Source organism: Poecilia reticulata, linkage group LG15 (genome assembly GCF_000633615.1).
Source record: "Poecilia reticulata strain Guanapo linkage group LG15, Guppy_female_1.0+MT, whole genome shotgun sequence".
NCBI lineage: Eukaryota > Metazoa > Chordata > Actinopteri > Cyprinodontiformes > Poeciliidae > Poecilia > Poecilia reticulata.
In genome coordinates this window covers 2650355-2668880 of record NC_024345.1, presented here as the reverse complement: position 1 = coordinate 2668880, position 18526 = coordinate 2650355, and the positions used below count along the sequence as shown (strand labels likewise).

The following is an 18526-nucleotide window of genomic DNA, read 5'->3' as shown; positions in this document are numbered from 1 at the left end:
ATAATAGTATAATATAAAAAATAATAGTCAGATTGATCTCACTCTAGCACTATGACATGTGATGATGAATCACTATGCTTAACTTTCTAAACTTGAAATGTAAACATGAAGCTTCCAAAAAATGTAAGGAAAATGTTTTTATTGTCTCAAGCTAAGAGACTGAAGATTCTCAGTTTTCAAAAGAAGTCATTTCAAAAAATAATTTAGAAAAACTATAAACTCGGTGGGAGGACAATTCATCGTTGTATTAAGTAGGCTGCATGCTACTTTGGTTTTATCCAAAATTTGCAGCTGAGCATAGCAGTTTGAAGCTTTTCGCTCAACTCTGCGTTGTTGAACGCAGCACAAGGCTGCTTCACGCGCTGCTGTGAAATGAACAACTCTCCGCGAAAGACGCACTTTTCAGAATATGTGATTAAAACGTGATTACATTTTCATGTTGATCGAATACGTTATCGATGAATTTAACTAATAATTCTGCTCTAAACTCGTCCCCTTTAATGATAATTTATAATAATTAATTTTTTATTTAAGACAGTTCACAAACAAAACATAATAATAAAGTAAGACTTTCATATTTCTAAGTGTAAATACAAATATATAAACTCAAATACATGCAAATTCACTACTTGTTCAGTGACTGTGAGTTTGAAAAGGAATATGATGAAGTTTGACTTAAATAATCAGACCCCTTTTCCATTCAATAATTTATAACATAAATGATCTTCCCGTATTCTTTCTAAATAAAAATAGTTTCTGAACCAGATGAAAATGATACATACTCGTCTTTATGATGGTGTTGTCTCTCAGTAATTTTTCTAACAGACCTTCACAAACCTGGATTTAAACTCAAATTTAATTTTACATACAGACTGATTATTCACACAGTAGGCGACTTCTGAAGTCAGCTGACTGAGTTTTATTTTATTTAAAGGTATTAGAATAAAATCAGCCGACTAATGATGTATACAACTTTCACTTGTAAAAATTAGATCTTTTTCTAACGGCTTCCATTTTATGCGAGACTATTTAAGTCCATCAAGGTGGCTGTAGTGACAAAAAACAACAAAGCTAGAGAGTCTGAATGCATTGTGAGTCTCTGTACAATGGAGCAGAAATGTAAGTCACAACGGGATTTTTCGTAAATCACTTTTACTTGCGTGCTTGATATAAGGCTGTTTATGTTCCGTGCTCTGTGTCTTTTCCTGTTAATAAAATTGATCTATCTGTACTTTTAAAAAGATTATACTTGCAGACATACGGTGCTGGCACTTAAGAGGGGAATGTAAATACTTCCTCCATGTGTAGCGATACTTCATTCGGATTACACCAGCAATACATTAAATATTTATACACTTAATTCATTTTTATATATATTGTTACATTAATAAATGCTCTGTGTTGTACCTTTCAGTGTGCTCTCACTCCTCTTTAAAACGATGTAAACAAACTAGACACGTTTCAAAAGCCAAACCCTGACTGAACACGCATAAGTGAAAAACAGCATAAATCGCTCCCTGGTGGTGCTTATTGTAAGTAAAACAACAAGAACATTTCAACACCGATGTGCAACAAATCATCACATCCCAAAGTGGGATGGAAACGGCAAATGGAAAAAGAAAAAAAAACAAACAAAAGGTAACATAGACATCCCACCTTGCTATGTGCATAAACTACAGAGCCCAGCAGCTTCCAGGTCCCTCCCCTGCGGTCCATGCGCACCATGCGCAGGATCTGAAGAAAGCGAAGGCTACGCAGTGCAGAGGTGGCAAAGACGTTGCCCTGGCTACCAGCTGAAACCACAGCAACCGAGGTGATAAGTACGATGATGTCTGGGGAGTAAAGCGGTGAAAATTAAAGGTCACGGGAAGCACAATATAGGCAACAGGAACTGGTTTCTACATCCAACCAGCCAGTCATCTATCTCCTTTAAAAACAGCTATTGATTTATAAAAAGTTTTTTTTTGTTTGTTTGTTTGTTTGTTTCTTTTTTTATTTCTATTACAGTGTTTACTGCTACTCAGATAAAGTTGCAAATAAAGTCAGCAGAACTTTACACTCTAACAATCTTCTTGCATGCAAATTTGTGAGCATTTAAACTCTATTCTGAATAAATCCAGCGTAACATAAATATTTTCAAGCTGCATCTATGGTGTGTTTTCATATTTATCATCCTATTAGACCCACCTATGACACAGAAGGGTTTCCTGGCAAAGCGGAGGCGGCCCTGCCAGCCTCGGTATCGACAGCAGCAGCCAGAGCTCCATATCCTGATGATGTACTCAAGGCCAAATACTACAATCATCACAAATTCCTTCAGGACACACACACACGCACACGCACACACACACACACACACACACACACAAACACAACTTTAAATAGTCACAGAAAAGGACAAAAGAGGAGTCCAGAAGAAATAAAGCTGAAAAAATAAGTTCATTGCAAACAAATATACACCATAAACATGAGTTTTCTAATAGTTTCTAGAGAATTAAATGGGATTTAAGTCTTTTAAAAACTTTTCTTGAAGAGCAGTAGTGTTTTTCAAATGGTTCCAAGATTATTTAAATAAAAGGAAAATTAATTCTGGATTAATTTGCGTCCTTTAAAAAAAAAAAACGTTGGAAACTGAAAAGTTGTGACCCAGAAATGAATAAATTAAATCAGGTTTTGTCTAAAAGGGTATTTTAAACATTTAAAAGGTGAGTGGCATATGGCACTTAAACATCCTTACAATGTAAAGGAGGTAACTGTTAGCATTAGCATGCTGAAAAAAGACAAAAAAATCAAACGCAGGTTCAATCATGTGACAAGAAGCAGCTTTAGTAGCTTTCTGTCAAAACAGAATCAACAGGAATCCAAATGAACTAATAACAGTAAAAAAAGAAAAGTTTATTCAAGTTCATTTGAAACACGAATCTAACAACAAACCCTGCAACTGATGCAAGCAGTGGTTAAAAAAGATCTTTCTATTAGCAAAAATAAAAGCACATACTGACTAAATGGATGCAGGCGTGGGACTTACAAATCAAAACCAGGAGTGGGAAAAGAAACTCATTGGAAACAGACTGCAATATAAAACAGGAGGTAACTGCAACCTGCACTAAATTCAAACTAAATCTACACATAACCAGACTTCTTAAGAAATACCCACAGATCCACTGAAACAATGCAACACAAAAAAGCAACAGGAGAAATTGCATTATCATAAATGATGAAGTCTGGTAAAAACATATAAGTGGAATACAGGAAAACCTGCCGAGTCGTCGCTAAAATTCAGATTTGATCGACAGAAGGAGATATAATTTAGTTTATGCATTCAATTAAACTCTACTGCAGATTTATGGCTTTTACTTGGCAGACGGATTACTCCTTTAATCACACATAAGCACAAGTTAAACTCATTTGGGTGAGTGTAATATTGATTTTACCTAGCAGTGGAGCTTCATCAACGTTCATTACAGGCCTGGGTGTGCGAAATCAGCAGTCTGTTGCTGCTGTGAGCGTCATTAACAAACACACAAACTTAGAGGATGGTAACACAGTTTCAGCGAGTATTCACACTCACACCAAATGGGATTTCTTGCAGCCACTGTGGATAAAATCTACGTACTGTACGCACACCCCTGATGATAACTGGTAAATCGAAGTGGAAAAACAAAGTGAAATCTTCCTCTGAAGGAGAATAATTCAGCTGTATAACATCCTTGAAAACTACTTTGTGGTATCGACATTTGGTTTACTAGTTGGTCTGTGTTTTTGTGAAGTGGTCTATCAACATGGCTCATCTTGACTTGGACATCTTCAGCATTATTCTATACAAAAAAAGCTCCAAATTTGTCTGAGATAATTTCTAAATCCTGTGAAAAGCCGTATTCAAGTCATCCTAGACATTTTTTTTAGTTCCATTTCCCCCTCTGAAAAGTTTGTTTGCCCATTCAGTTCATGTTTTTGGTAAAATTAAAGGTGAAGAGACTTATTCTGGTCCTGTTTGACACTGTAAGAGTCTACATTTCTTATATCCAGTGTATACGCTTCACACAAACCTATAAATATGGCAAATTACTGCCTGAACTGTGAAATTATCTCATTAAACACAAAAAAATCCCACAATACAGCTAATCGAGGACTACTGTGGTGAGCCGTCTCCATAAAAGTGTTCAATAACATCCATATAAACACAGACTGTGGGAGAACCACAGTGCTGGTTCTGTTGGACCTCAGTGCAGCTTTCGACACTGTTGACCATGAMMTTTTACTAAATCGACTGGAGAGTTGGGTCGGACTCTCCGGTCCAGTGCTCCACTGGTTTGAATCTTACATAAAGAACAGGGATTTCTTTGTTTCAATCGGAAACTTCTCATCAGAGAGGTCAAAGGTCACATGTGGGGTACCCCAAGGTTCAATCCTAGGACCCCTTCTTTTCAATTTTTATATGCTCCCACTGGCTCAGGTTATAACAGGAAATAGGATTAGCTACCACAATTATGCGGATGATACACAGCTCTACATCACGATGTCACCAGGTGACTCTGAACCCATCCAATCACTGAATAGATGCTTAGAACAGATCAATGTGTGGATGAGACAAAACTTTCTCCAGCTGAACAGAAACAAAACTGAAGTTATTGTCTTTGGACCTAAAGAGGAGCGAACCAGAATCAATGCACAGCTTCAGTTATTACAACTAAAAACCAGCGATCAGCCCGAAACCTGGGAGTAGTGATGGACTCTGACCTGAACCTTCAGAGCCAAATTAAGACAGTCACAAAGTCGGCCTTCTATCACCTGAAGAACATCTCTAGGATTAGAGGACTTATGTCTCAGCGCGATCTAGAGAAACTCATCAATGCGTTTATCTTTAGTCACATTGATAACTGCAACAGCGTCTTCACAGGTCTGACTAACAAATCAATCAAACAGCTGCAGCTGATCCAGAATGCTGCTGCTCGCGTTCTCACTAAAACCAGGAAGATAGAGCACATAACACCAGTTTTAAAGTCCCTACACTGGCTCCTTGTAGCTCAGAGACTAGACTTTAAAATACTGATGTTAGTTTATAAATCACTGAACGGTTTAGCACCACAATACATTAAAGATCTGTTATTGCTGTACCAACCGACTAGACCCCTCAGACCTTCTGGTTCTGGTTCTGGTCTGCATCCCCAGAACCAGAACCAAACGAGGAGAAGCAGCATTCAGCTTCTACGCACCACAAATTTGGAACAAACTTCCAGAAAACTGTAAAACAGCTGAAACACTGGGTGCCTTTAAATCTCAACTAAAAAACCCACCTCTTTAGAGTTGCTTAAGGCTAAATTAGGTTTAGAGTTTTGATGTCTTTGATGTTTTTAATGTTTTTATCTTTACTTTTCATCTAGTTATTGACTTCTTTTTATTTTTCTTTCACACTGTCTATGCAAAGCCCCCCCCGGAAAACGTCCCAGTTAAACGAATCTATATCTAGGGGTGTGAGAATCCTTGTTAAATGGCGTTTTAACTAAAACTCTGAGGTGTGAGACGTTTAACTGAAGTCCTACAAGGGGTGCGAGTTTTAATGTTTTTATCTTTTTAACCTTTTATCTTTTTCTTTTAAAAAAATAAAAATAAATTCTCTGTCTTTCTGTTTATTCACTGTCACATGCTGTTTTTATTTTAATTATGTAAAGCACTTCGATATGCCTTATTGCTGAAATGTGCTATACAAATAAAATTTGATTGATTGATACATTTTCCTCGCTTCACCATCGAGGTTTAATTCTGTACATCGTCTTATTCTGAAAATAATAACCCTTTAGACATCAGGAAGGTTCAATCTGTGTTAGGCAAACACATTAATTACTAATAATCTCCCTTTAATGATACCTTTATACATTATTAAGAAGGCATGCGCCCTCTGGTTGTCACGTGTTGGTTTAATGAACCAGTCTGTGTGGAAGTGTGAGTCGGTCCTACCAGGATGAGCAGGCAGTGCGAGGAGAATTCCTGGTGAGCAGGGATGGTGGAGAACACCGAGAGAACCAGACAGCCAAACACCAGGATGAAACTGTGGAGACAAGGCACGCATCGCACATGAACGACAAACATTTAGTCTCCGAATAACAGATTTAGCCTCATTAGTTACAGTGTTGCACCCGTCTGCGGGAATAAATATAGAACATGTCTGCTCCGGCAGACTGCACCGAGAACAGCAGAAGCTGTTCAGAGCGTCGTTATTATCAATCAAAGCCCAATTTAAGAGCTTCCAGTTTCACTAATCCTGCTTTTATTGCTGTTGGTGAAACAATTGTGCCTATTCACACAATGCCCCAAATGCAGTGAAAAAAAATTAAAAAATAAGGGAACTTATTGACAGCAACATGAGCTGAACGAGCGGCTGACACAGAGCTGCAGGATCTAATTGCGACGCGCCCTGGAGAAACGGCATTTGTTATGGCAAATTACGCGCCCAAAAGGGAGAATCGGAGTGAAAAACAAACTGTGACGATCGAGTTGGGAAGTCAGCAAAATCACATCAGCAGGCCCGTCCTCGAGTAAGGCATTATGTTAAAATCCATACCGACTCTTGCCTGGTTGGCTTGGCAGTTTGAAACTATGAAACTACACTGCAAAATCACAAAATCTGTGCATAGCAACCCCGGTTTAAGAGCAAGATTTCAGTGCCTCAACATGGATCAAGACTAATCCACGTGAGTCAACTGTGTCCAAGGTTCATCCATCTAGCAGTTGAATTGAGGGATGTTGAAGGATTTAGACAAACTCTCTGTTCATATTTACTTTGTGCAATGCACCAGTACCACAACATGATGGACAGCAGGTACTGTGTTCTTGGCTTTAAAAGCTCCAGTGATTCATCTGAAAGTTGTTCTAGTCACCATCACCAACCAGCTGAAGTTTTGTCTCGTCTGTCCACCAGACTTTTGACTTGTTTGGCTGCGCACTTTGAAAATGCCTCGATTCTGAAACGTACTTTGGTTGATTGAAAGGCGCTGAATACTCATAAGTCAAATACACCAACATAAAATATCGCTTCAAATTGAACACAGGCTGCTCTGGTCTCCACTTCACCAGATTGAATCTGAGGCCTCCTCATTGTCTGGCTGCTGCCCATAAGGCAAAACAGTCATCTGGTAAGTTGCTTAATTAGCAAACAAATTAAAATTCATAAGGAAGTTTTCACACAACATATGCACTGGCTAGCAGCCTCAGTAGGGTGTTTTTCCTGTGTACTTCTGTTATTTTCTTTTTAAACACCATCTGTCTTTCTGATATTAATGGTCTCATTTCAAGTGTTTCTTTTCCATACAAAATGTGCTTCAGTCTCCCTCTTGTCTCATTTGAACAGCCTCTCCGTCTTATCTTTTCTGTATTCTAACTTTGCCTTCTTTCCTTCTTTCTTTCTTTCTGCACTCTCAGTTACCAACCTCCCTTCCTCTGTTTAAGTCACATTTGTGTCTGTGTGAAGCTTCCAGCCATCACTTTGTATTTTTCTCCCCTCTGGCTCAGCTGCATGATTGATGGAGCCATTCATTTTCCACGGGCTTCAGAAGAAATATGAAAAGTTGTGCGCAGCAGAGCATGTTCATGTGGCTGTGGGGAACGAGTGATTCGTAGCTCGAATCCCACATTTGAATCTGCGGGTGATTCCCGTTTTGAAAGCAGTCACCCAAACAGGCAGCGGAGAACTGATTTGCGGGTTGTAGCGCGACCTGCGTGACTCGGGTGTAAGACTCGAGCCTGACCTTTCAACTGTGTGAGATTGAAAAAAAATAAGCTGCGCTTTTCGTTTGGAGATTTTCAACTCAAAAACAACCAGGAAAAAAAGGCGAGGGAGTTGATCCTGTCCTAACATTTCATGTATGTATCAAGTGGAGCATCCTCTTTGCTTGTGGAAATAAATCAACATGCACCTTGACACTAATCAATGAAATTATGATTTCCACACTGTTGGACAGGATACGTTTAAGAAAAAAAGTGAATGCCACCTTATTTACCTAATCAAGTTTTGAGATTTTATTTGGATTTTGCTGTGTTTCTAACACCATTGTATAATCTACAGGTAAATTCTTCAAGTCATTTTGAAAAACTGCAACAAGAACCTTTGACACTTTCAGCAAAAAAGAGATGCAGCAAATTTGGTAGTACAACAGTAAATGTCAGATGACAACATTTTGTCATCTTCAAGAAACCAACAAGACTGAAAGACGAGAGTCAGATTTACAAAAACTGTCTGAGAAGGTTCTAGGTCATCCATGATTAAATACCATAAAGACAAACTGTGGCACTTGCAAGGCTAATTTCTTTTTGAAATGCATTTCAATATTTAACCAAAAAACGGATTTCAATGGGGCAGAGAAACCCTCTCTGAAGTTCGCCTCAACTCGGCTTGTTGATGAGGAAGGTTTTGTTTTAGAGGCGTGAATAGAAGAAATTCAGAACCAAGTTTTAAAAACTGATTATAACTGTAATGGATTCAACACCAAAATCAAAGACAGAATTTTTTAACTGTCTAAAATGTAGAAGATAACACAATAAAAAAAAAAATTAAGGTGCATTTAAAAGCAAGTTTATGAGCTATAGAGGCAAGTCTGACTACCAGTGATGTGCAAAAAAAATTAAGTCTTTTAGTACGTTATATAGAAAGCATGACCTGCACTGATGGTTAATTACTAAAGCAAAAATAGTTAATTGAGTGATAATTTAATAAATTGCACTGTTGCGTCTATGCATGAAACAGCAGCCTGGCACTTTTTAAAATGCGAAGCACATTTTAAGGGCTTATTGAAACCAAATAGCACAGTGGGCAAGTGCACAGATGAATAACCCTGCTGGCGCTCGTGTCGACCTTCAAAACATGTTTCATCAAGGTTTCAGCTGCAATTATTCCTCTGTGCTCGTTTGCTTCTGTATAGATTTCAGGGCCGCCCTTTGTTTGGAAAAAAAAAAAGAAAAGATGAGCAAATGAAGACAAACAAAAATGAATACTAAAAAGTCTGATGAAAATATTGAGCATCATTCTAGGGGTCAGAGGCCTTTTGTGAAAAAAATCAGCCCATCATCTGGATCCTCCAAACGCCATTTTCAGGCTTTATGAATAATCACAAAGACGCTTCATTGATGATAGTTTCAAAACATTCTGAATTCGTTCCTTTTTATACTCTAGATATTTTTTTCTCTCTCTTTGTGAAAGACATAGAAATAATAGAAAAAAAAGTACCTGCCATATAAGCGAATGACCTTTTAGTGAGCAGAGACTGGAACTGTAATATCTGTCATCGGATGGTTGTGTTCAGACACAGTGATGGAAAAGTGTTACATCTGGGATCACTGAGCTGTCTGGGTGATGTTAAATGATGAGAAATACTTCTGTCTGCAAACCTCAGCGAGGTTTCTACTTTAGCATTTAGCATTTTATCTGTTTTAGAAACGCTGCTTTGTCCACTTCCTTCTTTCAGGTTTTTGCAGAGAGAATTGTTCAGTGAGCGCTAACAGGAGTAAGAAAAAGCATCTATTGATGTGAGCAGGTGACAAATAGTCAGAAGTGTCATTACATTGATTTTTCTTTAGGAGATTTAGACGCTTTTTCTGTCGTTTACAGACATTATTGGCCTCTGGTCCTGAAAAATGATCGGACGGTGGCAAATATACGTTTAGCCTGCTCATTATTATCATTATGTGACAGTCAGTCGTTCCTTTCATCAAGGGACAATAAAGAAAGAATCATTAAAAGGGTAATGTAGATCATTTAAGTCAGTTAACGAACAACAAGTTGGTAAAAGAAGGTTTTAGACAAAGACACAACAAAGTGACTGTCAGCTGAAGCTTAAATATTGCTCATCCATCTCAATATAGTTTAATATTCACCATTCCAGACATCCTAAATCAGGCTGTTCCTTCAAAAATATGTGAAACACTTCCTGGCAAAGCTAAGGTATGCACACTGTACGGGTTGGCAGAAACCAAGACAGAGGACTTTGATATCAGGATGAAGAGAAAAAATAAATATCTTTTTTTTTTTTTTTAGAAAAATGTGAGAAACAAGCTAATCACATTCATAGGTATGTGATTTTTGTTCACTCGTTGAGTGAACGAAACATATTTATCCCGACATTTCAGGACTTTGTGCTGTCGAGATTGATGATTATTATTCCTTGTGGTCCATACAGGAAAATTTATGGTTTAGGGCACGGGTATCAAACTTATTTTCATTTTGTGCAATAATCAGGACTATGAATGTTCTCAAAGAGCCGGGAGAATGTATCTATAAAACTATTATTTAACGAACTGTTAAATGTCACCAGTTTGTTCATGGATTTTATCAATACATTCTGGCATTTCAGCAGATGAAACATTAATAAACAGCTGTGTCTGCATAAGTACTGCTTCAAATAAAATAATATTGAACGTCTTTTCACATTGATCACGACTGTTTGTGTGACTTTTTTGCTATGAAAATCAGTGATTTTCATTGTGCTACTTGGTAATATTTGCGCTTACGTAAGACAATAAATGTGACTTATGGTCCGTGAGCCACGTCGGTCATGGACCATAACTTCACATCAAGCAAGGGTGAGGCAGCAGTAAAGAAGGAGTAAGAAATACTGTCCCGATAATCTCACAAATACGAATGAGCGCCAAAAAGTGCGAGAATCTGAGTTTTGGTGAATTCCTGCAAAAATCGCAAAATACCTGGAGAAACTGATTGATGTGATGTGCAGATAAAAACTGTATTTGATTTGATCGATACAGTTATTCTTAAAGTACAAAGCATAACTAATAAAATGGCCACTTTGTGTGGTTATCAATGCCTGTGAGGGCAACGAAACCAATCTCATCCTGAGGGGATACAGAGATGTGGTGGCATCACTGGATAAATCAAGCTCCTTACAGGGAAAGTTTGAGGAAAATATCAGCTGCTTGTAGCTTTTGTTAACAGAATCCCACTTCAACAAACTCAACTCTGCCACGGCGTGTATCAGGATCCAAAAAGTAGCGCAGATGCCAGAGGAAAGGACACTGACGCAAAGCAGAAGGTAAAAAAGTTTAACAGCTGTTTACCAATGTTCAGGAAATTAACTGTTCACATAACATTTGCTTTGGACGTGCCTCTTGGTTTAATTACCGTTTTTGCCAGACGTGCGCCATCAAGCCAACTCGCAGCCACGCCGATGCTCGACAGGGCCACGCTGACAAGCTGCAGGTGTTGGAGGGAGAGGCGGCCTCAGGGCCCCGACTACTGCAGCCGTAATGTTGATGAATGGGGTCCAGCAGAGAAACCCATATACAGCGAAAAAACCCACAGCCTTCCCTCCAACAAGCTGACAAAGGAGTCTGAAAAGCATGAGCAGTGAGATTTAAGTGTGTGAGTAATCAGTTCCCTGGAGACTTGGAGGCTGAGCTTTACAACGAATCATTACAAGTATCTTAAAATGGAAACGAAATATGTGACAGAAACCGGTCTGCACCGTGAAACCATTAAGAAGAAGAAGAAAAAAAAAGCTCCCGACTCAAGGAGCGAGAGCACTTTAGCTCGATCTTTGATATACTGTAAGTGTCAAACAATGGAGGTGATGGAGATGTGTTTTATTGTGGGATTTGCACATAATCTGGATGTAATCGAAATAAACCGTTTAGGAGGCAGGATATTTTCTTTCTCAATGGACCAAAGTTTAGTTGTATGTATAGCTTAATCCTCTGGCTCCAATTTTTCATTAATGCCTTTGTAATTGTCGCAGATTATTACAATTATTACAATTATTGTAAGATCCAAAAAGAGGAGGCAAAAGAAGAGAAATTAATGGATTTTGTTAAAAAAATTTTTTTTTAAAGAAAAACAGAAAGTCTTTGACTTTTCGTGGCTGTTTAGTTGAATAGTTTTCATGTGTGATTCATTTTCAACCTTATTGCAGATGTTATTTATTTTATCAGTTTCTTGCTTCAATTTTATTCTCAGCAGGCAAAATCTATGACTCGTGACACACCTTTCGGTTTTTTCCCCCTCAAAAAATGCCAATTGCAACTCAGGTAGATGTGGTTACGTCTCTTTTCTTTCTTCAACAATGTGAGGTGGATTTTACTTCTGAAACATCTACATGGACACAAACGATCAAATGTTGAGCGCAAAGCAAAAATAATGTAACCAACCCTGGGGGTCAAATAACTTAGTTATACACACCTCAGTAGGACTAAAGTTTAAAAAACATAAACTAAAAGAAACACTAAAAGTTTAGGCGTAATTTTCATCATTTAAGATTAAGACTTAAATGATGAGATTCAGTTTGATTCAGTCTCGTCAGACCATCAGTTCCCGAAACTACACACACACACACGCACGCGCACGCACGCACACACACGCACACACACGCAAACACACACAGTAAAAAAGTCATGGGGCCGACCCCATGTCCTAAGACCATAGGAGGGTCCAGAATGATGGACCCTCCTATGGATTTCCTGTTCTCCATGACACATTTTAGGATGTTTTCTAAATAAAACATCTCCATAATTTTACCTCCGATGCTTCATGATATCTTCAAGAAACAGCAACAATTAAACTGAAGCTAAATTACACAAAATTGTGTTCAAGGAAGTGAAGTGAGCTAAAATTCAGTATCATCACCGATTCATTGTTCTTCCACCTTGCAATTTTGCTCTAGTAGGTGTTCGCTTATCAGATAAAATATCAGTAAAATATATAAACTTGTGGTTGTAATGCAGCTTCATACGAAATACTTCCAGGGTGTACAAATGCGCTTGCAAGGCACTATAATACGCACAGACAAGATAAGTCAGTGGGCATTTTTGATACGTTACATTTTTAACAAGCAATTGAAGGAAATAATGTAAGAATATAAAGTTTTCCCAGATGATGCCGTCTCTACCATTACCTGTTTGCTTGTTTGTTTGTTTTTTTCCAGTGCCAACCCTGCAAACTCTACACCAACAGAAAGGGAGGAAAGAGAATACGTAAAGGCCTCATGATGTTCGAAACACCCGAGTGCACAAAGAGGAGCAGCGGAGGACTCCGCAGTGGCACAAAGAGTGGAACGTTGAATCCTTTGAATCAAAATGACGGAACATTACCGGAGTGAGATCAGCGGGCCCTCCTGGATGAAAGCAGCCCAGCCATCAGAGGAAGATAAAGGGCGAGCTTGGCTATAAATAACACGTCTCTCTTAAGGTTCTGGTCGTTATATTGGTGGATCAGAGATAAAGCAAGATATGAAACAAGACTTTAAAAAAAAAATAAAAAATGGCCGGACAAGCTGGGAGGACTAACAGCGTAACCAGAGTCTCCTTTCCTTTCATCTGCTTCACTCACTCATCTTTTACACTTTGGATCCATAACAACCACCGCCGCCATCGATCCCATAATCAATTCTGCTCTTATGTTGCTTTGTTGGACTGCTGCTAACTCCGCTATGCTTGATTGTTGAAGCAGCACAGAGTCAGGAGGAGACCTGGATAAATAAAGAGTCAGGGGACATGTCGGATAGAGAGGAGATAAAAAAGAATCAGAGGACGGATTAAGGGATAATTTCTTGCCAGTGTGCGTTTGGTTAATACCTTTGTTTATCCATAGGAGAGCTGTATCTTACCTGATGATGGCAGCCGTAAAGCAACAACTTGACCAAACAGAGCCGGGCCGACGTCAAGGTGCTACACGGCGTAGATCTGGGCGTAAAGGTCAAGACTATGAGATGTCCTTATTTTTTTTCCCTACTAAAGTTGTGTGTTCAAAAGGTCATGAGCTGGAAGACACTACAGATGACCTTGTTTAGAAAAGATGAAGGGTTGGTGCATTCATCCCACCAACCCGTTGCTCCTGATAGGAATGTGTTAAAAAAAACTTTAAAATAAATCCATCCTCTATGAACATTTCCACATGGGTTACTCAACAATGAGTTTTTATTGTGTGCGATCAGTTTTTTTTTTTTATCAGATATGTGCAGATATATATTAGTTTGGTTGTTTATACATTTCAGAGGGTGGTAAAGTACTCAAAAATTGCAATAAAGTAACAGTAGCACTACTTCAGCATATTTTTACTCAAGTAAAAGCAAGAAGAAATGACTCAAAAGGTATTTAGTAAATACATGTCCAGTCAAGTACTGAGCTACTGACCAAAAAATCAGTCATTTAATATTTAAAAGTGGCAATAAGATGGAAAAAATACAAAGTTATGTGAATTTGTTGGTATTTTATGAAGCAGTAAAATCAGACAAAAGAAAAGTTTTGAATTGGTTTCTTTCAATATAGAAACTAACAAAAACTGTGGGTGTGTGTGTCTGTGTGTGCTGAATTTTTGAAGGGCAAACTTGTTTTGACCAATTAGCATCCAGAAATTTTACTCAAACTTAAATAAACACAAGATACCAATTGCTTGTCTTTTTCACTGAATTAGCTATGCAAAGAGGATAAGTTAAAATACAACCAATATGTCACAATGTCGTTTTTTTTGGATGATATCCATACATTTTGTTGTGTCGCTCATTTCGTGATCTTTAAAGTCGTACATCACAATAAAGTTGAATAATCTGGATTTCTGGTGTTCAAATGATATAAAATATGACATCAACCACCATTATAAAATGGACAAAATGTTGACTGAAATATGGTTTTCAAATATTTCCTGAAAACCCCCTTTTTGTTTTTCGTTTTTACATTTTTGGTGCTAGATTGTTTATGTCTGTCAAATTCTGCTACCTTTGGCATGTTACTTAGATTTAACCAAAAAATCTGTCTTCATAGCAAGCTAATAAAAACACCGCTTTCACTGGAAAGTCCATTTGCGAATATCTTAAACACCTGCGAAGAAGAGCAGAGTGACCCACATGCATCAGAACAATTGGCGTGTAAAGGCAGTGACTCATTAGAAACCTGCCAGCTGAAGAAGCAGCTGTTTGTTTTCTTCTCCAACATCCAGGGGCCACGTGATCGCAGCGAAGAGAGATGGGTGGATGGAGTGTGTGGAGGAGAGCAGAGAGGAAGAAAGAAAGAGAGCGGAGCCGGAGAGAAGCCAACTTTCCATGATGATGCTTGAAGCTGGAGACGGATGACGGGTGGAAGAAGAGTCGGAAAACTCTGAGTGCGCGTGTCCTCGCTAACTAGACACAGACTGACATGTTGGTGAGGAAAGCCAACACCTAACAGGCTCATGAAAACACTGGCTTACACACACACACACACACACACCTACACACACACACACGCACACACACACACACACACACGCACGCACACACCCACCCCCACACACACACACACACGCACGCACGCACGCACGCACACACACACACCTACACACACACACACACACAGGCACACGCAGAGACGCACCGTACATCAGATTCCGATCAACTACCCGTTTTGGGACTAAAACCAGTCCAGGACTCCTGTTCAGAGAGCTGTGCAGCAGATGTCAAAAAACAAAAAAAAGAAAAACAAATGGAACGTGGGAGAAGTTCACGTGACAAGAATGTAGTTTGAATTTAATATACTTTCTAAAATTAGATTCCTCTTGAACCCAGTGAGCCTAAAGCAAAAACTAAAAAAAAGAACAATGACTGTGTCGGAGGAGGAGGAGATTTCAATCTCTCACCTTCAAATTAAACAGGATCATTTCATTTCTTAGACATCGTTGCATAAACACACTGCTTTAAAGTCAAACCTCTTAGTCAAGGCACAGCTTTAACATTTCCGCACAGCTGACACCCTCACCGTTTTACATTAAACTCCCCTGGACGTCGTCCCCACCTCTCTGCATCGTAGTCGAAACACCCGACTCTTTCCACTTAACTTTGCTACCAATATTGTGCATTGATGTCAAACTTCACACTTTCTGTGCCAAAGGAAATCCACTGGGTTTATGGGCAAGCCTTGATTAATGCCACTTAGCTATGAGGTAGGAGCGAGTGCATGAAGGCTCATTACTCAGACCAAGCTGCTGGAGTCCAAATTGAACAATGATCGAATAAGTGCTGTGGTTGTGCAGCTTGTTAAGCTGATATAAAAAAAATGGATTGTCAGGAATCGGGGCCTTGCTGGTCATATTTTATAATGTCTATTATTTATTGAGGATGTAATAGGTGCCCTTTGCTTTTTCTTTGAAGTAATTTAACACAGTACAGTGAAATTATAACTGGAAAGTGTTTTTATTTTGTGTTTCATGTAGAGATAAAGCTGGACTACAGTTGGACACCCAATTAAAGGTTTGGTTCTTAGTTCTTGTATTGCTGTCTAATCTTTAACAAAGGAAGCTTGTTACAGGTAACAACAGAAATGCATCCATCATATCCAAACGCCTAAATATGCATGTTTTTATAAATTTTGTAAGTTTTTACTGCTCATATTTATTTAGTCTCTTATGAATTTATTATTTTACATCAGCATCAAATAAAATCTACTCGAGAATTTTATGCAGAAAAGATGGGTGATTTTATTTTATTTCATTCTTTCTTTAAAATTAAGTATGCCTATGTTGCATATTGGCATGTTGGCAAAGTTCAGTAAAGATATACATCTAAAAAGGGACATTTAAATCACACCATTTCACATCCAGCTTTAAAATGCAAATTGAAGTCCGCCAACATTACCATCCTATGATTAGATGCTGCTAGCTTGTTTGTTTGCCAGTGAGTTTGCAGATACAGTAGAAATGGACAATTGAATGCAGCTACAGATTCATTTTAATCATGCCTAACAATTTCTCTGATCAATCTAAACCTTGTATAGATGTAATAATAGCACAGTTGTGTCTTTTACTTTTTTCACTGGAGTTAGCTCCATATTGTAGTGGTCATGAGATGTCAGTAAAGTTTATGTGCGCATAAAGGTGAGTAATCCAATAATTATGACCATGTAGCGCATATACGCAAGTCTCTGCACAAGCAAAGGTTGACACATCGATACAGCTGATAAGCAAACGAGCAAAATAACGATTTCAAGGAAAAACGACTTAATGTCTCTGGTAAAAAAAACAAACAAAAAATACAAAAGTCAAAGCAGGTTACATCCAAATTTGATTCTAAAATCTCAAATTGAATAAAACCTTTGGAAAGTTTCATGCTTTTATTGGAGCGCTGGCAGCAAAGAGCATACAGAATCAGCAGTTGAGATGAGCTGGCAGCCAGACGGTGTTCGATTCATGCCCAGCGGCTCAGTCCCTGTGGTTACCCAAACCAGCCGGGGCGAACGTAGCCAGTGATTGGCACATGAAGTGGAACTGAACTTCTCTTCTGCTTTCAAACAGCAGAAACTAAACCCAGTGATGATGTTTTTTTCTGTCATGTTCCACTTGCTCAATTGCATTTTAAGTTAAATATTTACTTTTGCGAACTAGACGACGACTTGCTGAACAGAGATTGGTACCAAATGTGAGTATTAGTCATGCTGTCGGGCAAACTTTTGAAAGACAGTCGTGTTTGGAGAGTCAAGAGTTTAATAGATGATTCTTTGTGATGGTTTCTTCTTGACTCTCCTTTTTTTTTTACTATTTACCTCCATTGTCACAGGTGACAAAAACTCTTTTTCTCCTCTCGTAGGTTGTGCTTGCTCTATCTCCATGCATTTCAGCAGACGTCTGTCTGCGTGTCTCCTATCTATAATTACAAACCTGGTGAATCAGTGAAGTCGTAATGCTTGTTATAGTGTACCAGCGTCTTTTTCTTTTTTTAGTTCACATTTTATCTGGAGTTCATTTTCTCATTCATGCAAAGTTCTGCATCAATATTGTTTAATAACTACTCCCTCCATTTGGGGACTGATAACCTGTTACCTCCAAGCTGCAAAGTAGTTTTAGTTCAGTTTTAGATTTTTGGTTTAATTTCATTTATCTTTTTATTCATAAGCTAACTATAGTTGTGTATTTTGTTTCATTGTTGATTTAATTAAAAACTAAAGAAGAGGGCTGAACAGCACAACAATGCTAGCAAAAAGGTCAGTTGCAGGTTGGAAGGTCCCGGTTTAAATCCTGCCGTTGATGCCAACATGTCCGAATTTCATAACATTGATGTGGTCGTTCAACACTTAAAGACTGACTTACTGAAAATGAAATGTAGGATGACAAAGTGCAAAAATTATTGATGATACCACAGGTGAATTCTTATTAACCTTTGAACAAGCAATGCTCATTAAAAAGATTGAAAAACTGAGTTTTTTTGTTTTGACAAAACAAAAAACTTGTTAGCCTGATTGTACATGGTTTATAATAACGAGGCGCATATGCAGATGCATTGCACCTACTATTAGCTACCATTACATTGCTACCACAGTAATGGTAGCAATTTTGCTGCCTCTAGCTACAAGCATTGCTGTTATATTTAGCAATGTGTTGCTGTTGGACATAGCAACACACATTGTTGCTAGCATTTACCCTCGCGCTGCGTAAGGCAGACATCACGTTAGAATGACCGGAAGGGGGTGTCCCATCAGCCTGTCTGTTCAAAAAAACTACAGAAAAAAACGAAAAAATTGTAAAAGAGCAGTCAGTCTGATCCCTCTGGGATAGCGCACGAAGGGGGGG

The 18526-nt window shown here is 38.4% G+C and overlaps 1 protein-coding gene across 5 annotated transcripts in view; it reads right to left on the bottom strand.

Annotated features, from left to right (window-relative positions):
* Positions 1-18526, bottom strand: part of kcnq5a (potassium voltage-gated channel, KQT-like subfamily, member 5a) — a 129489-nt gene that overhangs the window by 32400 nt on the left and 78563 nt on the right. For all 5 annotated transcript variants that reach the window (XM_008428853.2, XM_008428850.2, XM_017309171.1 and 2 more), the window contains exons 2-4: positions 5959-6049; positions 2188-2314; positions 1657-1832 (exon numbers count right to left, since the gene is read on the bottom strand). In XM_008428853.2, the coding sequence (XP_008427075.1) occupies positions 1657-1832; positions 2188-2314; positions 5959-6049 (394 nt within the window). The remainder of the gene's footprint in view (positions 1-1656; positions 1833-2187; positions 2315-5958; positions 6050-18526) is intronic.